Source organism: Carettochelys insculpta, chromosome 2 (genome assembly GCF_033958435.1).
Source record: "Carettochelys insculpta isolate YL-2023 chromosome 2, ASM3395843v1, whole genome shotgun sequence".
Taxonomy (NCBI): domain Eukaryota; kingdom Metazoa; phylum Chordata; order Testudines; family Carettochelyidae; genus Carettochelys; species Carettochelys insculpta.
In genome coordinates this window covers 3,689,120-3,704,434 of record NC_134138.1, presented here as the reverse complement: position 1 = coordinate 3,704,434, position 15,315 = coordinate 3,689,120, and the positions used below count along the sequence as shown (strand labels likewise).

At 62.5% G+C, this 15,315-nt stretch overlaps 2 protein-coding genes and 1 long non-coding RNA gene across 3 annotated transcripts in view; all 3 read left to right on the top strand.

Moving 5' to 3' along the window:
* Positions 1–15,315, top strand: part of LOC142009057 (vacuolar protein sorting-associated protein 28 homolog) — a 251,897-nt gene that overhangs the window by 33,028 nt on the left and 203,554 nt on the right. The window lies entirely within an intron of this gene.
* Positions 3,773–7,415, top strand: LOC142009061 (uncharacterized). The gene is made up of 3 exons (XR_012644316.1): positions 3,773–3,817; positions 5,232–5,432; positions 7,382–7,415. It is a non-coding gene; the product is annotated as an uncharacterized LOC142009061 (long non-coding RNA).
* LOC142009091 (vacuolar protein sorting-associated protein 28 homolog) lies at positions 8,814–14,037 on the top strand. Its single transcript, XM_074986587.1, has 8 exons — positions 8,814–8,822; positions 8,931–8,968; positions 9,362–9,451; positions 9,853–9,958; positions 12,010–12,111; positions 12,333–12,386; positions 13,242–13,333; positions 13,739–14,037. Exons 1-8 carry the CDS (start codon positions 8,814–8,816, stop codon positions 13,854–13,856), a joined length of 609 nt encoding a protein of 202 aa, XP_074842688.1. The 3' UTR covers positions 13,857–14,037.

Genomic DNA, 15,315 nt, shown 5'->3' with positions numbered 1-15,315 from the left:
ATCTGCTCCCCAGGGTTTCTCTGCCAGCCTGACACCCCAGAGCTTTCACGCTGTCTCGCTTCCCAGCTCAGACACTGCAGAACACCGCACTGGCCCCATTCCCTGACACCCCCTCTGATTAGGCCTCACTAGACCTGTAGGTGAAACCGGCATCCTCGTCCGGGTGGTGGCTGCGCCAGACGTCCACCAGGGAGCGACGGTTAATGAGCTCCCTGAGGACGTCCGCAGCGGCCTGGCACTTCTCGGTCCCCGTGCGGTCCCGCTCCTCGAGGGTGCAGTTGAAATCCCCGCCGAGGACCAGGCACTCGTGAGGATCGATGGTGTCGAGGAAGGCCGCCGCCTGCCGGAAGAAAGGGGTTCTCTCTGGGCCGAGTGTCGGGGCATAGATGTTGACAAGGTGAAGAGGCAGCCCCTCCACCCGCACCCGGAGATACAGCAGGCGGCCCGGCACGACCTCGACGCTCCCCAGCACCTCGGGCTGCAGGTCTGGGGAGAACAGGGTCGCTACCCCGGCCCGCCGGGCCGAGAGATGACTAAAGTGGACCCCGTCTCCCCACTCCAGCCGCCACTTGGCTTCGGCGGCCGGAGTAGTGTGGGTCTCCTGTAGAAAGGTGACCGAGTACCCGCCCTCTCGGAGGAAGGAGAGCACTCGGCACCTGCGGAGACCCGACCCGCAGCCCCTGACGTTTAGTGTGGCAAAGATGAACGGCGCCATTTGGAGGGCTGGGGAGGATCCTCGCCAGAGGGAGCGCCGGCGGTTCCCGTGGGGCCACGCAGCAAGCCGTGAGCCACGCCAAAGGTGACGAGGGCGTCACGGAAGCCACGGGCCCGTTGGTAGACCGCGGCGTCCCTCTTCCCGGTCCCCTTACCCTCCCTCAGAAGGGCCCTCGCGGACTCCAGGACAGAATGAAAATCTCCCCAGCGCTGGAGGGCAAGAGTAACCTTGTTCTTGGAGCCGCGAACTTCCTCCAAGAACTGGCGCATCTCACCCGCCAGCGCGTGGGGTGCCGAGGTCTCGGGGTCTTGAGAACCCGTCGGCCTCGCGTTCTCTTGGGCCCCCTGGCCAGAGAAGAGGTTGGGGGAGGGACTGGGGCCTAAGTTTGGGAGGGATGAGGGCGGCGGAGGGAGAGCAGCCCCGGAGGTGCTGGGAGAGGGCAGTGCAAGAGGGGCCTCCTGAGGGGTTACGTCCTCGGGGGCAGGTATGAGTGGGCAGGGGTAAAAGGGAGGGGGAGGTATGGGGGCAGGGGAGGTAGAGATCAGTGGGGGAAGAGAGGGGTCATGTGGGGGAGGGAAAGGAAGGAGTGGGGGGGGAGGAGGAAGGGGAGGGTTTAGAGTGGGGGGGGTGCGGGTTCTGGAGCGGGGCATTGGCTGGGAAGGGGTATGGCGGGGGTGGCAAGCAGTGAGGCCAAGGTGGGAGCAAGGGCAGAAATACGGGCCAAGGAGGTCTCCAGGAGGGGGGCTTCCTCAGGCAATGGCGGGGTAGAGGTTGAGGTGCCGGCACAGTCAGCGGGAGGCGCCGGCAGGTCGGGGGAGAGGGTATCGGGGTTTTCAGTTGCAGGGATGAAGGGGGGGTGCAAGGGGAGCCCTAATTCCCCTAGGGCGTCCGGGGGCTGGCCGACCTCCGCCGGGGGGGCGTCCCTAGTTGGGGGAGGGGTTGCCCCTTGGGACAGCTCAGGGCAGAAGGAGGTGGCAAGTGAGGGATCGCTGGTGGGAGGGGTGGGGGAAAGTGGGAGGGGTGGGGGAGAGTCCAAAGGCGGCCCACAGGCCTCTAATAGCAGGCCTTCCATGTCCAGGGCCACCGGGGTGAGGCCCAGGGCCTCGACCTCCTGCGAGAGGAGGGCGAGGCCGGGAGCCACCTCCTCCGGGTGCTCCATTACAGCCGCCTGGTTAGCGGCCGGAGGGGTGTCGGAGGAGGGCGCGGGCACGGGGCGGGCCATCTCAGCCTCTTTTGGCTTTGGCTCCGGGGCCAAGGGGGTGTTAATCTCCTCGGCCGCCACGGCGGCAACCTCCGTCACCCCCGGCAGACGGTTGGTAGCCAGGGGTTCGGCGGGTGGAGCGGGGCTGGCGGATCTCTTGGGTGCCTTGCGTGGCACCTCCACCCCGTCCTCCGGCGGGGTGGGGTGCCGGACGCGCGCACCCCCTTTTTTCCTTTTCCCCCCCACCAATACCCAGTCCTAAGAGGAGGCGGGCTGGGCAGTAGAGGAGGAAGGGCCAGGGGATAGGGCCGACAAGGAGGAAGGGAGGGAGGAGGGGGGTGGGGCGGCGAGGGAGAGGGGCGACCCACCCTGGGGTGGGCCCTCTTTTGGTCCTGCCGCCGGTCCTGCCTCCCTCTCCTCCACGGGCCCGGCTTTTGTGCCCGCTCGGGCGCCGGCGCCCGCTTCTTCTCTCCCGGCACCATGCTGCCGGGCGCCCTCCGACGCCCAAGCGGCGATGGATCCGTCCGGGCCTAAAAGAGGAGGGGCGGTCCCAGGGCCTGTCGCGGTCGGGGCGCCGCCGGTCGCGTGGCTGACGCCCCCCGGGTCGGAGGAGGTCCCGGGCTCCTCTTCTTCATGCCGGGCCAGGGGGCAATCCCTCCGGACATGCCCCGCCGCCCGGCACCCGAAGCACCGGGCCTCCCCCAGGGTGTAGAAGACCCGGTACTGGGCCCCTTGATGGGGCACCAGTATAGTCCCCTCCTGGGCCACCCCGCCCTGTGCTGCCGCCGGCGGCAGTTGGACTCGGGCCTGCTGGCGGAAGGAGAGCGCGTGCCGGAGGGCGGGGTCTTTGCAGCCTAGGGGGAGGGGACTCAGGACCGTCAAAGGCCGGCCCAGGGCGGTGAGGAAAGGCAGAAGGGCGGCATTGGGAAGGAAGGGCGGGACGGACGAGAACACCACCTGCACGACCAGGTCTTCCAGCGGCTCCAGGGGCACGTGCACGCCCCCAACCGCCAGGCCCCTCTCCAGCGCCTCCTGGGCGGCGGCTTCCGAAGCCAGGAAGAAGACGATCTTCCCGAACATCCGGGAGGCCGCCACCACAGCCGCGGACCCCACCACCCGTGCCAACGCCCGCACGTAGGTTTCCACGTGGGGCGAGGCAGCCACCAGGAGGCAGCGGACCCCGTGCCTCCTGGTGAGCGCGGGGAAGGGGCCGCGACCGTCGGGGATGGTAGTCCTGGCGGAGGCAGAAGGAGCAGGGTGCGGCGCGGCGGCCGCCACCTGGGCATACAACCTGGGGGCCGAGATGTCGGGGCCCCCAGGGGTGGTGGAGGGAGCAGGGGGAGGGGGAGAAGGGGAGGCTGCGGCGAATGCTTTTGCAGCCGGGGGGAGAGTCCCCGCCACAGGGGGTTTAGCCTTCCGGGCGGGGCTCTTGCCCTTTCCTTTCCCCTGGCCCTTCCTGCCCTTGTGGGGGGGTGGGTTCGGGGCCAGGTTGCTGGAGGACGCCGCGGCGGAGGTGGTGGGAGCCCCGGAGCCTGCGCCCGCGCCCTCAGCCAACATGGCGGCAGAGTCTTGGGCAGCCCCGGATGAGTGGGCTGCCATTTCGGGGGTGGGTGGGGTGACAGTGGAAGACAAGGGGAGGAGGGGGTCACCGGATGACCCTCCGGCGGGTGTGGGGGTCATGGTGGTGGGTTTATAAGATGGGGGAAGTTTGTTGGGCGTGGGGCCTTTAAGAGAGAGCGGGGGAGGGGAGGAGAGTGGAGTGGAAGGAAGGGTGGAGGCGTGGCTGCCCCTCCCCCACCGGCCGGGCTGAGGACCCAGTCAGGTGGGGGAAGGGCAGAGCGAGGGCAGTGAGGTCAGGGGAAGGTGAGACCTAAGATGGCCGCTGCTCCCAGCACAAGATGGTAAAATGGCTCCTTTTCTGCACTGGGATGTGGGGAATTGAAGTTTGTGCGTGTGGGGGGGGGCTCAGGCGCTTGGGTGAAGTGAAAAATAAAGGGGGGTGGGAGGGGGCGTGGGCACAGCCAACCTGGTGGAAATGGGGGGGTGGGGGTGCCCACGTGCGCCTGAGGGTGGGGGGGGGCCCACAGCAGCTGCTGCAGAGCCTTTAACAAACCAGGGGGAGAAGGAAGGGGCAGCTGGTTAGAAGGGGGCCCATGTGGAGGAAGGGCCCCCAGCGGCGGCTGGGTGGGGGTGGGGGGGCAGTAAGGGGGGGTGGCTGCAGGGGTGGGGCAGGGGCACACCCTAACACCCCACCCCTGGCTATGCAGCCACCCCTCTGGAGCCCCGGTGGAAAAGAAGGGCTCTGCCCAAACTCACCCCTCCCAGGCCACTCCACAGGAGGAGGCCTGTGGAGGGGGCCCAACCGCCGCTTTCAGAAGCCCCTTACCTTTCCTGGGGGGTGAGGATGCAGCAGCTGCTGGATGAGGAGGTGGGCTGCTCAAGTGGGGGGCAGCAGCAGTTCCCCTGCCTTTGGTTGTGTGGGGAATGGGGAGCAGGGGAACGCAGTGCTGCTGAAGGCTGGGAGGACTGAGTCTGTCAGAGGTCATCTGCTTGAGTATGCAAAAGATGTGCATGTGTCATACGTTTTCAGGCAAAGCCTAATGGGTAGCAAGTTAGCCATGAGATTTGGTCTATTGTAAACATGTAGTTGTAAAATCACAATTTAAGCTGACACTTAAAGCGGGAGTTGTGAGATGTCACCAATGCTCTGGGTTGTTGTGGGGGACAGGGCAGCCACCGTAGCTGCTAAAGACGTTGATTACACAGGGCTCCCTGGTTTAAAGCCTTTGAAGGGAACAAGGGAGGAGTACTGGTTGAGCTAGTTTGCTGAGTGCCATGGCCTTGCCTATGCTTTGGCCGTATAGCTGTAAATCTGGCTTGACAAACTCTCCCTAGCTGCGTATACATACGCACGCTACTTTGAAGTAGCAGCACCAACTTCGAAATAGCGCCCGTCACGTTTATATGCGTGGGGAACTATTTTGAAGTTCACTTTGATGTGAAATGGTGAGACGTTGAAGTTGCTAATCTCATGAGGAGATAGGAGTAGCGTTCTACTTCTATGTTCAATGTCAAAGTAGGGACTGTGTAGACGATCTGCGTCCCACAACATAGAAATTGCTGGGTCCTCCATGGCTGCCATTAACTGGGGGGTTGAGAGATGCTCTTTTTCCAGCCCCTGCGGGGCTCTATTGTCACTGTGGGCAGCAGCCCTTAGCCCAGGGCTTCTGGCTGCTTCTGCGGCAGCTGGGGATCTATGCTGCAGGCACAGGGTCTGCAACCAGTTGTCAGGTCTGTGTATCTTGTGTTGTTTAGTGCAACTGTGTCTGGGAGGGGCCCTTTAAGGGAGCGGCTGGCTGTTGAGTCCACCCTGTGACCCTGTCTGCAGCTGTGCCTGGCATCCCTATTTCGATGTGTGGTACTTTCACGTGTAGACGTTCCCTCGCTGCGCCTATTTCGATGTTGGGCTGAGCAACGTCGAAGTTGAACATCGACATTGCCGGCCCTGGAGGACATGTAGAGGGGGTGTTTGTCACTGGGGGCGGTGGAGAGCGCAGGGCCGGGGGGGGTGTTTGTGACTGGGGGGCGGTGGGGAGCGCAGGGCCGGGGGGGGTGTTTGTGACTGGGGGGCGGTGGGGAGCGCAGGGCCGGGGGGGGTGTTTGTGACTGGGGGGCGGTCGGGGGCGCAGGGCCAGGGGGGGTGTTTGTCACTAGGGGGCGGTGGAGAGCGCAGGGCCGGGGGGGGTGTTTGTGACTGGGGGGCGGGGGGGAGCGCAGGGCCGGGGGGGGTGTTTGTGACTTGGGGGCGGTCGGGGGCGCAGGGCCAGGGGGGTGTTTGTCACTAGGGGGCGGTGGAGAGCGCAGGGCCGGGGGGGGTGTTTGTGACTGGGGGGCGGTGGGGAGCGCAGGGCCGGGGGGGCTGTTTGTGACTGGGGGGCGGTGGGGAGCGCGGGGCCGGGGGGGTGTTTGTGACTAGGGGGCGGTGGGGAGCGCAGGGCCGGGGGGGGTATTTGTGACTGGGGAGCGGTGGGGAGCGCGGGGCCGGGGGGGTGTTTGTGACTGGGGGGCGGTGGGGAGCGCGGGGCCGGGGGGGGGGGGCGTTTGCGGCTGGGGGTCGGTGGGGAGCGCAGGGCGGGGGGGTGTTTGTGACTGGGGGGCGGGGAGGAGCGCAGGGCCGGGGGGGTGTTTGTGACTAGGGGGCGGTGGGGAGCGCAGGGCCGGGGGGTGGTGTTTGCGGCTGGGGGGCGGTGGGGAGCGCGGGGCCTGGGGGTGTTTGTCACTAGGGGGTGGTGGGGAGCGCAGGGCCGAGGGGTGTTTGTCACTAGGGGGTGGTGGGGAGCGCAGGGCCGGGGGGGGGGCGTTTGCGGCTGGGGTGGTGGGGAGCGCAGGGCCGGGGGGTGTTTGTCACTAGGGGGTGGTGGGGAGCGCAGGGCCAGGGGGGGTTGTGTGTGTGTGTGTGTTTGGCTGGGGGGCGGTGGGGAGCGCAGGGCCGGGGGGGTGTTTGTGACTAGGGGGCGGTGGGGAGCGCAGGGCTGGGGGGTGTTTGTGGCTGGGGGGCGGTGGGGAGCGCGGGGCCGGGGGGGTTGTGTGTGTGTGTGTGTGTGTGTGTTTGGCTGGGGGGCGGTGGGGAGCGCAGGGCCGGGGGGTGTTTGTCATTACAGGGTGGTGGGGAGCGCAGGGCCGGGGGGTGTTTGTGTCTAGGGGGCGGTGGGGAGCGCAGGGCTGGGGGGTGTTTGTTACTAGGGGGCGGTGGGGAGCGTAGGGCCGGGGGGGTTGTGTGTGTGTGTGTGTTTGGCTGGGGGGCGGTGGGGAGCGCAGGGCTGGGGGGTGTTTGTGACTAGGACGCGGTGGGGAGCGCAGGGCCGGGGGGGTTGTGTGTGTGTGTGTGTTTGGCTGGGGGGCGGTGGGGAGCACAGGGCCGGGGGGTGTTTGTGTCTAGGAGGCGGTGGGGAGCGCAGGGCTGGGGGGTGTTTGTCACTAGGGGGCGGTGGGGAGCGCAGGGCCGGGGGGGTTGTGTGTGTGTGTGTGTTTGGCTGGGGGGCGGTGGGGAGCGCAGGGCCGGGGGGTGTTTGTGTCTAGGGGGCGGTGGGGAGCGCAGGGCTGGGGGGGTTGTGTGTGTGTGTGTGTTTGGCTAGGGGGCGGTGGGGAGCACAGGGCTGGGGGGTGTTTGTGACTAGGGGGCGGTGGGGAGCGCAGGGCTGGGGGGTGTTTGTCACTAGGGGGCGGGGGGAGCGCAGGGCCGGGGGGGTTGTGTGTGTGTGTGTGTTTGGCTGGGGGGCGGTGGGGAGCGCAGGGCCGGGGGGTGTTTGTGTCTAGGGGGCGGTGGGGAGCGCAGGGCTGGGGGGTGTTTGTCACTAGGGGGCGGTGGGGAGTGTGGGGCCCCGGGCTGTTTGGGTCCGGGGATCGCGTCGGGTGCAGGGGCCGGGCCACCAGGCCACACTAACGCCCCTCTCCCTCCCTCGCAGAGGTCCCCCAGGCAGCAGTGCCCCAGCCCAGCACAATGTTCCACGGGATCCCTGCTGCGCCTGGCCCAGGAGGTGAGTCTCGCTGGCCCTGCCGCCGTGGGGAGCAAGGGGCCCCACAGCACCACCCCATGGCCTGGGCTGAGACACAGACTGGCCCAGTCGACACCTGACAGAGCCCTGCTTGCTCGCCATGAGCAGGGCTGTGACCCAGGCCCACCCCGCCCCTGGCCAGAGACCCAGTGACACCGTGGGCTCCAGCTCCCCTCAGGGGACTGCCCGCCCTCAAAGTCCCCAGGGGTCAGGCTAGCGGGGCTGGGGGCAGCAGAGTGGTGGGACACTGGGCTCATGGGAGGGTGGGTATCACGGCCACAGAGGCAGGTTACGAAGCAATGGCTCAGTCTGCATCAACAGGGGTTAGGATAGCACAGCAGTTCCCAAATTGGGTTGGGACCTCATTTTAATGAGTTTCCCTGGGTTGGCTTAGATTTGCTGAGATCGAAGCCAGACAAAGGGCTTCAGCCCTGTGCAGTGGGGCTCAGGTTCCAGGCCCCTCCTGGGGCTGCAGCCTGGGTCCTCAGCCTCTCCTTTCTTCGGGCAATGGGGCTGGTCTTTTGTTTCCCTTACTCGCACCCCTGGTGGCAGGGCCTGGGTTTTGGCTGAGGCATGTGTCTGTGCATTACTTTTTCTTGGCAGAAGTGGATTGTACAGCAATGAAGTTTGAGACCCCCTGAGATAAAGAACAGCTTTCCCACACTGAGGGCAGTTAAGCTGTGGAGCAGGTGCCCCAGGGAGGTTGTGGATCCCCATCAGTGGAAGTTGTTAAGAACAGGCTGGACAGATGCCTGGAAGGGATGGGCTCTGTTTACTTGGCCCTGCTCCAGTGCAGGGGCTGGACTCAACTTCTCAAGGACCCTTCCAGCTCAGAATCTGATTCTCCCTTGTGAACTGTGCTGGGTTCTCTGGCCTGGAGCAAGGGGCGGTGATCAGCAGGAGGGGCGGGATGGAAGAGCGGAGCAGGCTGTAGAGGTCCTGGGTGCTAGCAGTATCCCTGTAGCTAGTAGGCTAAGGAGCTGTGGACGTGGTCCTTCCTAACACCGGGTTACCAGGAAGGTTTTGCATTGTGGGCGTCACTGGTAGGCCCCTAGCTATAAGTGCTAGGTCTGTTCATGGATTTCCTCTTTTTCAGCCCCAGGGAATAAGCCAGAACTGTACGAGGCGAGTAACGCTGGTCACGTTCCCCTCCTCGTCCTGTCTCTGGCACAGGAGGCAGAATGATCTTCCAGCGTACGTCGGGTTTGGCTCTGCAAACGGTTTCACAGCCCTCAGTGCTGGAGCATTCAGGGGACCCCAGCTCTTGAGGTGATTCCCAGCTCCTTACCTCCATCTCAGTGTGGGTTTCTCTGGTCCCTGTCTCCTCTACCCTGTGGTGAGGATGCAGGAGGTCCGTATCTGTCATCTCCGTCCCCACCTGCTTCCAGCCTGTCCATTTGTGCAGCTGACCACACACTGTGCGGGTACCTGACAGGCTGTGTATCTGCTCTCCTTGCAGGAGGTGAAGCTGTATAAAAATGCACGGGAGCGAGAAAAGTGAGTCCATCCCCAGCCGAATGGGTTCCCATGTGGTACACAGTTCTGTGGGGCTTGGGAGTGCTGGGACTTCAAGCTGTTGTCTGCAGTGAGGTCCTTGCTCGGGAGATGCTGGGGCTGATGGTGCAGGGAGCTCTGCGTTCTGATGCTCTGTCCCCGCGCCAAGCTAGGAAGGACCCAAGAGCCCTTCTGCTCCGCCTCTGCCATTGGCCAGGGCAGCCTGCGGCTGAGAAAGATGCAATAGGCGGAAGGGTCTTCTCCAGAAAAAGGGAGTGCTCCTGCTGGGCTGTGGAGCATGAGAGCCCCTGTGCTGTTCCCAGGGACGCGGGCGCGTGTATAACGGTGGGGGTCACAGGCTATGCGCCTTCACGGGCTTCTGCGCTTGGGTTTCAGGTACGATAACATGGCTGAGCTGTTTGCGGTGGTGAAGACGATGCAGGCTCTGGAGAAAGCCTATATCAAGGACTGTGTCTCTCCCAACGAGTGAGTCCCCAGCTGGGTTTTGTTTCCAGCCTGGTCTCTCCCAGGGGAGCCAAGCGGATGCAGCAGCAGGAGCATCTCCTGCAGGATGCGTCGTTACCGAGTGGAGCAGAGTGACCTCCCCTCCCCAGGGCACTGCGGACACACTGGGGAGGGGGCTCAGAGAAGCATCAAAACAGCCCCTTAGTCCCCCCTCAGGCCCTGCCCACTTCCCCTGGGGGCCAGGCAACATTGCTCCATGCAGAGGGTCTCCAGTCAGAGACCCTGGGGAGCCTCCCCTGCCATGGGGGCTGTTACAGTGTTCTCCTTTCCCTGGGGACCTGCTTGTACATCCTCGACCTCCGTGTTCCCCTCCTGCTTGGCATGAGCCACTCCAGCTGTTCTTACTCCATGCACTGCCCCAGGTACACCGCAGCCTGCTCCCGGCTCCTGGTCCAGTACAAAGCTGCCTTCAAACAGGTACAGGGATCTGAAATTGGCTCCATCGATGAATTTTGCCGCAAGTTCCGGGTGAGTTCAGCCTCCAGCAGTACAGCTTTTGGGGACTCTGGGACAGGAATCTCGGAGGGCTCCCAGAACAGTGGGGGCGGGGGGGGGCTGTGTTGCTGCTGAGTTCTACATGTAGGCCGCATCGACACTAGTCCCCTCCTTTTGGGGCGAGTTGGGAATATGCTAATGAGGCACCACCGGGAATATGCAGTGCCTCATTAGCATAATAGTGGCCCCACACAATTGGAAAGCACAGCTTTTGAATTGTGCGCTACCTCTCTAGACGGGGGCTTTTTGAAAGGACACTCCTCCGCCCCCAGACTTTGAAAAACCCTTCTTCCTAAAACCAAATAGGAAGAAGGGGCTTTCGAAGTCCGGGGGGTCCTTTCGAAAGGCCCCTGTCTACATGGGCGGTGCGCGATTTGAAAGCAACACTTTCAAATCACATGCAGCCACCATTATGCTAATGAGGCTGTGAGGGGGTTCGGGGTCTCCATCCTCTGCACCCCATCCGCAGGCAGGAGAACAGCAGGTTTATTAGGCAACAGGGCACAGCGTCGTACAGAGGAGTCAGTGCAGCCGGCAGAGACAGCCAGTCCAAGCCATGCTGGGGAGAGGAGGCCCCGAGGGGCCCCCGGAGCCGGGGTCTTGCCCCCTCCTTTGTCTCTCTCTCTCCCAGCCCCGACTAACTGCTTCCAACACCCAGTTCCAGTTCAAACCCTTCAGGCTGCACCTCCTCCTTTGTCTGCAGCCCAGGGGTGTCACCTGGTCGCCAGGTTACCCTCAGCAGGAGCCCCACGTGTACACACAGGTATCTCCCACTACATCACAGAGGCACTGCATATTCATGGCAGCGCCTCCTTAGCATCTTCCCAACTCGCTCATTACCATGTCCCTTCTGAAAGGAAGGGGCTTGTGTAGACATAGCCCTACTGTGCCTGACTGACTTAGATGCTGGGGGGAGAGACTGCATAGATTTGTTTATTCCAAGCCTGGAGGAACCAGTGTGGTCACCCAGGCTGTTCCCCTGTGTCCCTCTGGCCAGAGCCCTGCCCCCAGCTCACTCCCAGAGCAGACCTGTCCCATGAGAAATACAGCCCGCCTAGATTTAAAAACTGTCGGTGCTGGAGAACCCACCAAAGGTGAATTACACTCTCGCGGTCACCTGGCTTAGAGAGGGGGCCCCTGGGCTTGGGGGGGTGAGTGTGCGCACGCGCGCGCGCACACACACTCTCTCTCTCTCTCCCTCCCTCCCCTGGACCAAAGGCACTTCCACCTTGTCGTAATCATATTACCTTCGTATAAATCCCGTGTACTTCCACGTCACACCTGCAGCAGTATTCAAGGTCACCACATCTCTAAAAAGATGTATTGGAATTGGGAAAGGTACAGAAAAGGGCAGAAAACCGATTAGGGGTATGGAATGGCTGGGGTATGGTGTGGGGAGAGTAGTAAGAGTGGGATTTCTCAGCTTGGAAAAGAGGCGGCTAATGTCCAGAACATCCCAACTGGTTGGACAAAGTCGATAAGGAAGTGGTGTTCTGTCTTCCTTCTCCTAATGCAAGAACTAGGGGTCACCCCATGAAACAAACAGGCAGTGGGGTTAAAACAGACAGAAGGACGGATTTCTTCACACAACGCAGGGCCAGCTGTGGGACTCCCTGCCACAGGGCAATGTGAAGGCTGAGACTATAACAAGGCTCAAAAACCTACTGGATACGTTCATGGAGAACAGGGCCACAAATGGCTGTTCAGCAAGGTGGACAGGGTGGTGCCTCTAGCCCCGTTTTTCAGAAGCTGGGACTGGGTGACAGGAGAAGGATCACCTTTTGGTGACGTGTTCTGGTCATGCCCTCTGGGGCACCCAGCACTGGTCACTGTCTGCGACCAGGCTGGGTGGCCCTATGTTCAGACCATCTGGCCACGTTCTGTACTGTGCTCCCTTCCCCCGGCTTAGCACATGGAGCGGAACCCGGCTTTCCCTGGGAAATGCTCTTTGTTGGGGGTTATATGGTGCTTGTTACCCTGCCCTGAGCTTGCCCAGCCTCATTGTAACCCTCCTGCTGCTGCAGCTCGACTGCCCGCTGGCCATGGAGAGGATCAAGGAGGATCGGCCAATCACCATCAAGGACGACAAGGGCAACCTGAACCGCTGCATTGCTGACATCGTCTCTGTACGTTCCCGGGGCAAGGGGCTGTGCGCACTGTAATCCCGGCATCCTGTGCTTCTGGGACTTTGGCAGCTGGCCTGGCCTGTGCAGCTGCATGGCTGGTCCCCAGGGGGCTGTCAAGGGCCCGCTGTCCTGGCTTGCCCCCACCCTCCCAAGAGGGCTGGAGTGAGGTGCCCTGCTGCTAGCTTCCAGGCCATTGCTGAGGCACCTCTTTTCTCTTCCAGCTTTTCATCACAGTGATGGACAAGCTGCGCCTGGAGATCCGAGCCATGGATGAGGTGAGAATCATTTACAGAGGGACAGAGGATAAGACAGGGAGTATCTTACAGCCTTGGTATAAATCCAGGGTACACCCCCAGCTTGAATACTGCGTGCAGATGTGGTCGCCTCATCTCAAAAAAAACAAAAAACAAAAAAAAACACCCTTGGCTGTGGAAAAGTTTCAGAAAAGGGTAACAAAAACAATGGATTTGGACCGGGTCCATCTGAAGAGAGATTAAAAAGTCTGTGACTTTTCAGTTTAGAAAACAATAGATGAAGGGTGCGGGGACGACTAAGAGGTCGACAAAATCATGACTGGTGTGGAGGAAAAATAAGGAAAAGGTATTTACTTGTTCCCACCACACGAGATCTAGGGGTTACCCAGTGAAATTAGCAACAGGGTTAAGAACAAACAGGATGTATTTCTCATGCAGTGCACAGTTCACTTCTGGAGCTCCTGGCCAGAGGATGGCGTGAAGACCAGGACTTTATCAATAGAGTTCCAAAAAGAGCTAGATCCATTCAGGGAGGTGAGGTCCATCGGTGGCTGTTAGCCAGGATGGGCAGGAATGATGGCGCTAGCCTCCGTTTGTCAGAAGTTGGAACTAGATGACAGGAGATGGACCACTCAATGCTCAGCTGTTCTGTTCGCTTCCCTTGGGGCACGTGGCATTGGCCACTGTCCGAAGACAGGGCACTGGGCAAGATGGATTTTGGTCTGACCCGGTGTGGCTGGTCTTCGGAGAGAGAGGGGGACAAGCTAGGGGTGCATGGAGGCTTCACTGCTGGCAGCAGCGCCTGAAGGGGGGTGGGGCTTTCCCAGCCGGGCCCCAGGCAGGAAAAGCAGAAGCTCCATGCTTTTGTGCATCCAGATCCAGCCAGACCTGCGGGAGCTGATGGAGACGATGAACCGCATGAGCCACCTACCTCCTGACTTCGAGGGGAGACAGAAAGTGAACCAGTGGTGAGTAGGGTGCTCTGAGGCCCCTGCCCTCTGCAGGAGCAAGCCCGGGTCCTGACCCAGCTCTCCAGGACAGGGCCTGGACCTGCCTTGCCCCATGGCGCTCCTGCCACTCTGAGGGCATGGGGGAGCGCAGAGTGCCTTCGGGCCCAGCTCCATCAGTCTGCTCCCTCTGCAGTGGGAGGTGCTTGTCCCCAGCCCTGCTCGCCATGTCTGATCAGGGGCCTGGTTGCAGGGTGGGACCGTGGCCAGAGGAGCTACCAGCTTCCTCCTAGGCCAGCACTCAGGGCGACAAGTCATGGCTCCTGCTAGGTCCCTCCAGTACTAGTGCAGGCGCAAAGTGCAGCCCAGCAAAGGGCCTTCTTCCTGCTCTGGGGCCCAGGACTGTGCCTTGACTCTCCCCGGCAGGCTGCAGACGCTGAGCGGCATGTCTGCCTCTGACGAGCTGGACGATTCCCAAGTGCGCCAGATGCTGTTTGATTTGGAATCCGCCTACAATGCCTTCAACCGGTTCCTGCACTCCTGAGGCTGGGCCCTGCGCCCTGCCTGGTCCTGAGGAGCGCCCTCCCACTGTAGCAGTCCAGCAGGCTCCAGGCCCTTTCCCCTAGGCTGCTGTTGGGGGCAGGAGGCTGGGAGTGGTGCACTGCAGCCATTCCCGCAGCAGGGTTAGGGCTGAGTCAAGGTGAACTGTGCTGTTGCAGGGCACATTCACACTGGGCCAGCTCCAGCCAGCCTGTCTCCTCTCCTCCCTCCCCGTGAGTCCTGCAAGCAGGGCGGGAGACTTGTACACCTGCGGTAATAAACCCCCATGCTGGCTATGCTGCGGTGCTGTGGCTCTTGCTGGGTGGGAGAAGCAGGCACAGCCACTGCACCTGTACTCAGGGCCTGGACCAGCCCAGCAGCTCAGATTTTCTGGGTGCCACAGCAGCTGGCTAAGGCAGGGCGCTCCACCCTTGCTGACAACAGGTCATGCCCCAGGCTGCAGGGGAGCCTGGGAAATGAGGGTGGGGGGTGTCAAACAGCTGTCCAGAGGGGGAGAAGGCTGGCAGGGTACAGAGCTCTGGCCCAAGCAGCAGAGGGCCAGGTCTCTGCGTCACTGCGTGCAGGGTGGCACAACGCAGGCCTGGAGCAGAGGAGACATACAGCACTTTATTGATTGGTTTCCCAGGCCCCTGCACCAGGCAGAAGCCCACCCTGTGCGGCCAAGAAAACACCAGCCAGCTAATAAGTCTGTGTGAACTAGTCCAGTGGCCACTGGCAGGCCAGAGCTAGAACCTGTACAGCTCGGGAATGGGGGACAAATAAAATATCACCCTCCACCTGTGTGGGGAGACGTGCAGTAGGGAAGGGCTCTTCTGCAGGTGGCCGCCTTCAGTCTCTGGCAGCTTATTTCCCCACGCTGGCTTCAGAGCCTGCTCCAAGGCCAGTGCTGCCCCAGGAGCCAACCCCCCAGCCCTGCCAGCAGCCCCAGGGTTCTGCTGCGCAGGTGTGACTGCAGCTGGTGAGACACCACAGGCTGGAAGCCAGCTCTCCGGGGACACTCTGGGACTTGCCACCCCTCTCTGTTAGCAGCACAGGCCCGGTAGCTCACTGCCTCCTGGGGACACAGCCGAGGCCTTGGTTCCAAAGCCCAGGGACCCCCATGGGGCAGAGTCCTGCAGCGTTCTGGTGCTCGGAGCCCGAGGCAGACAGGCCCAGTTCCACAACAGCAGCCGGGGCCCTGCCTCCTTTGGTTACGACGGGACCAGCAGCTCCCTTCTCAGCTTGCACTGGTGCCAGGTGGGGGGAAGCTGCAGGGCTCTGGGCCCCCAGAAAGAACAGGTTGTGCAGCAGCAGCCAGGTCCTGCCCCTCCCCATGGGCCAGGCCTGAGTTCTGAGTGCAGAAAAGTCGCTGGCACAGGCCGGGCACCGTGCCTGGTTCCTCACGTCTGCCCAAGTTCCCTCTGCGAGCAGCCACAGCCCCAAGCAGGATGGGCCTCTTGTGT

Excerpts from the sequence above, each read along its gene's own strand:
- LOC142009091 (XM_074986587.1), top strand. Across the intron at positions 12,387-13,241 it reads AGATCCGAGCCATGGATGAG|ATCCAGCCAGACCTGCGGGA; the intron begins GTGAGAATCATT and ends TTGTGCATCCAG. Across the intron at positions 13,334-13,738 it reads AGACAGAAAGTGAACCAGTG|GCTGCAGACGCTGAGCGGCA; the intron begins GTGAGTAGGGTG and ends TCTCCCCGGCAG.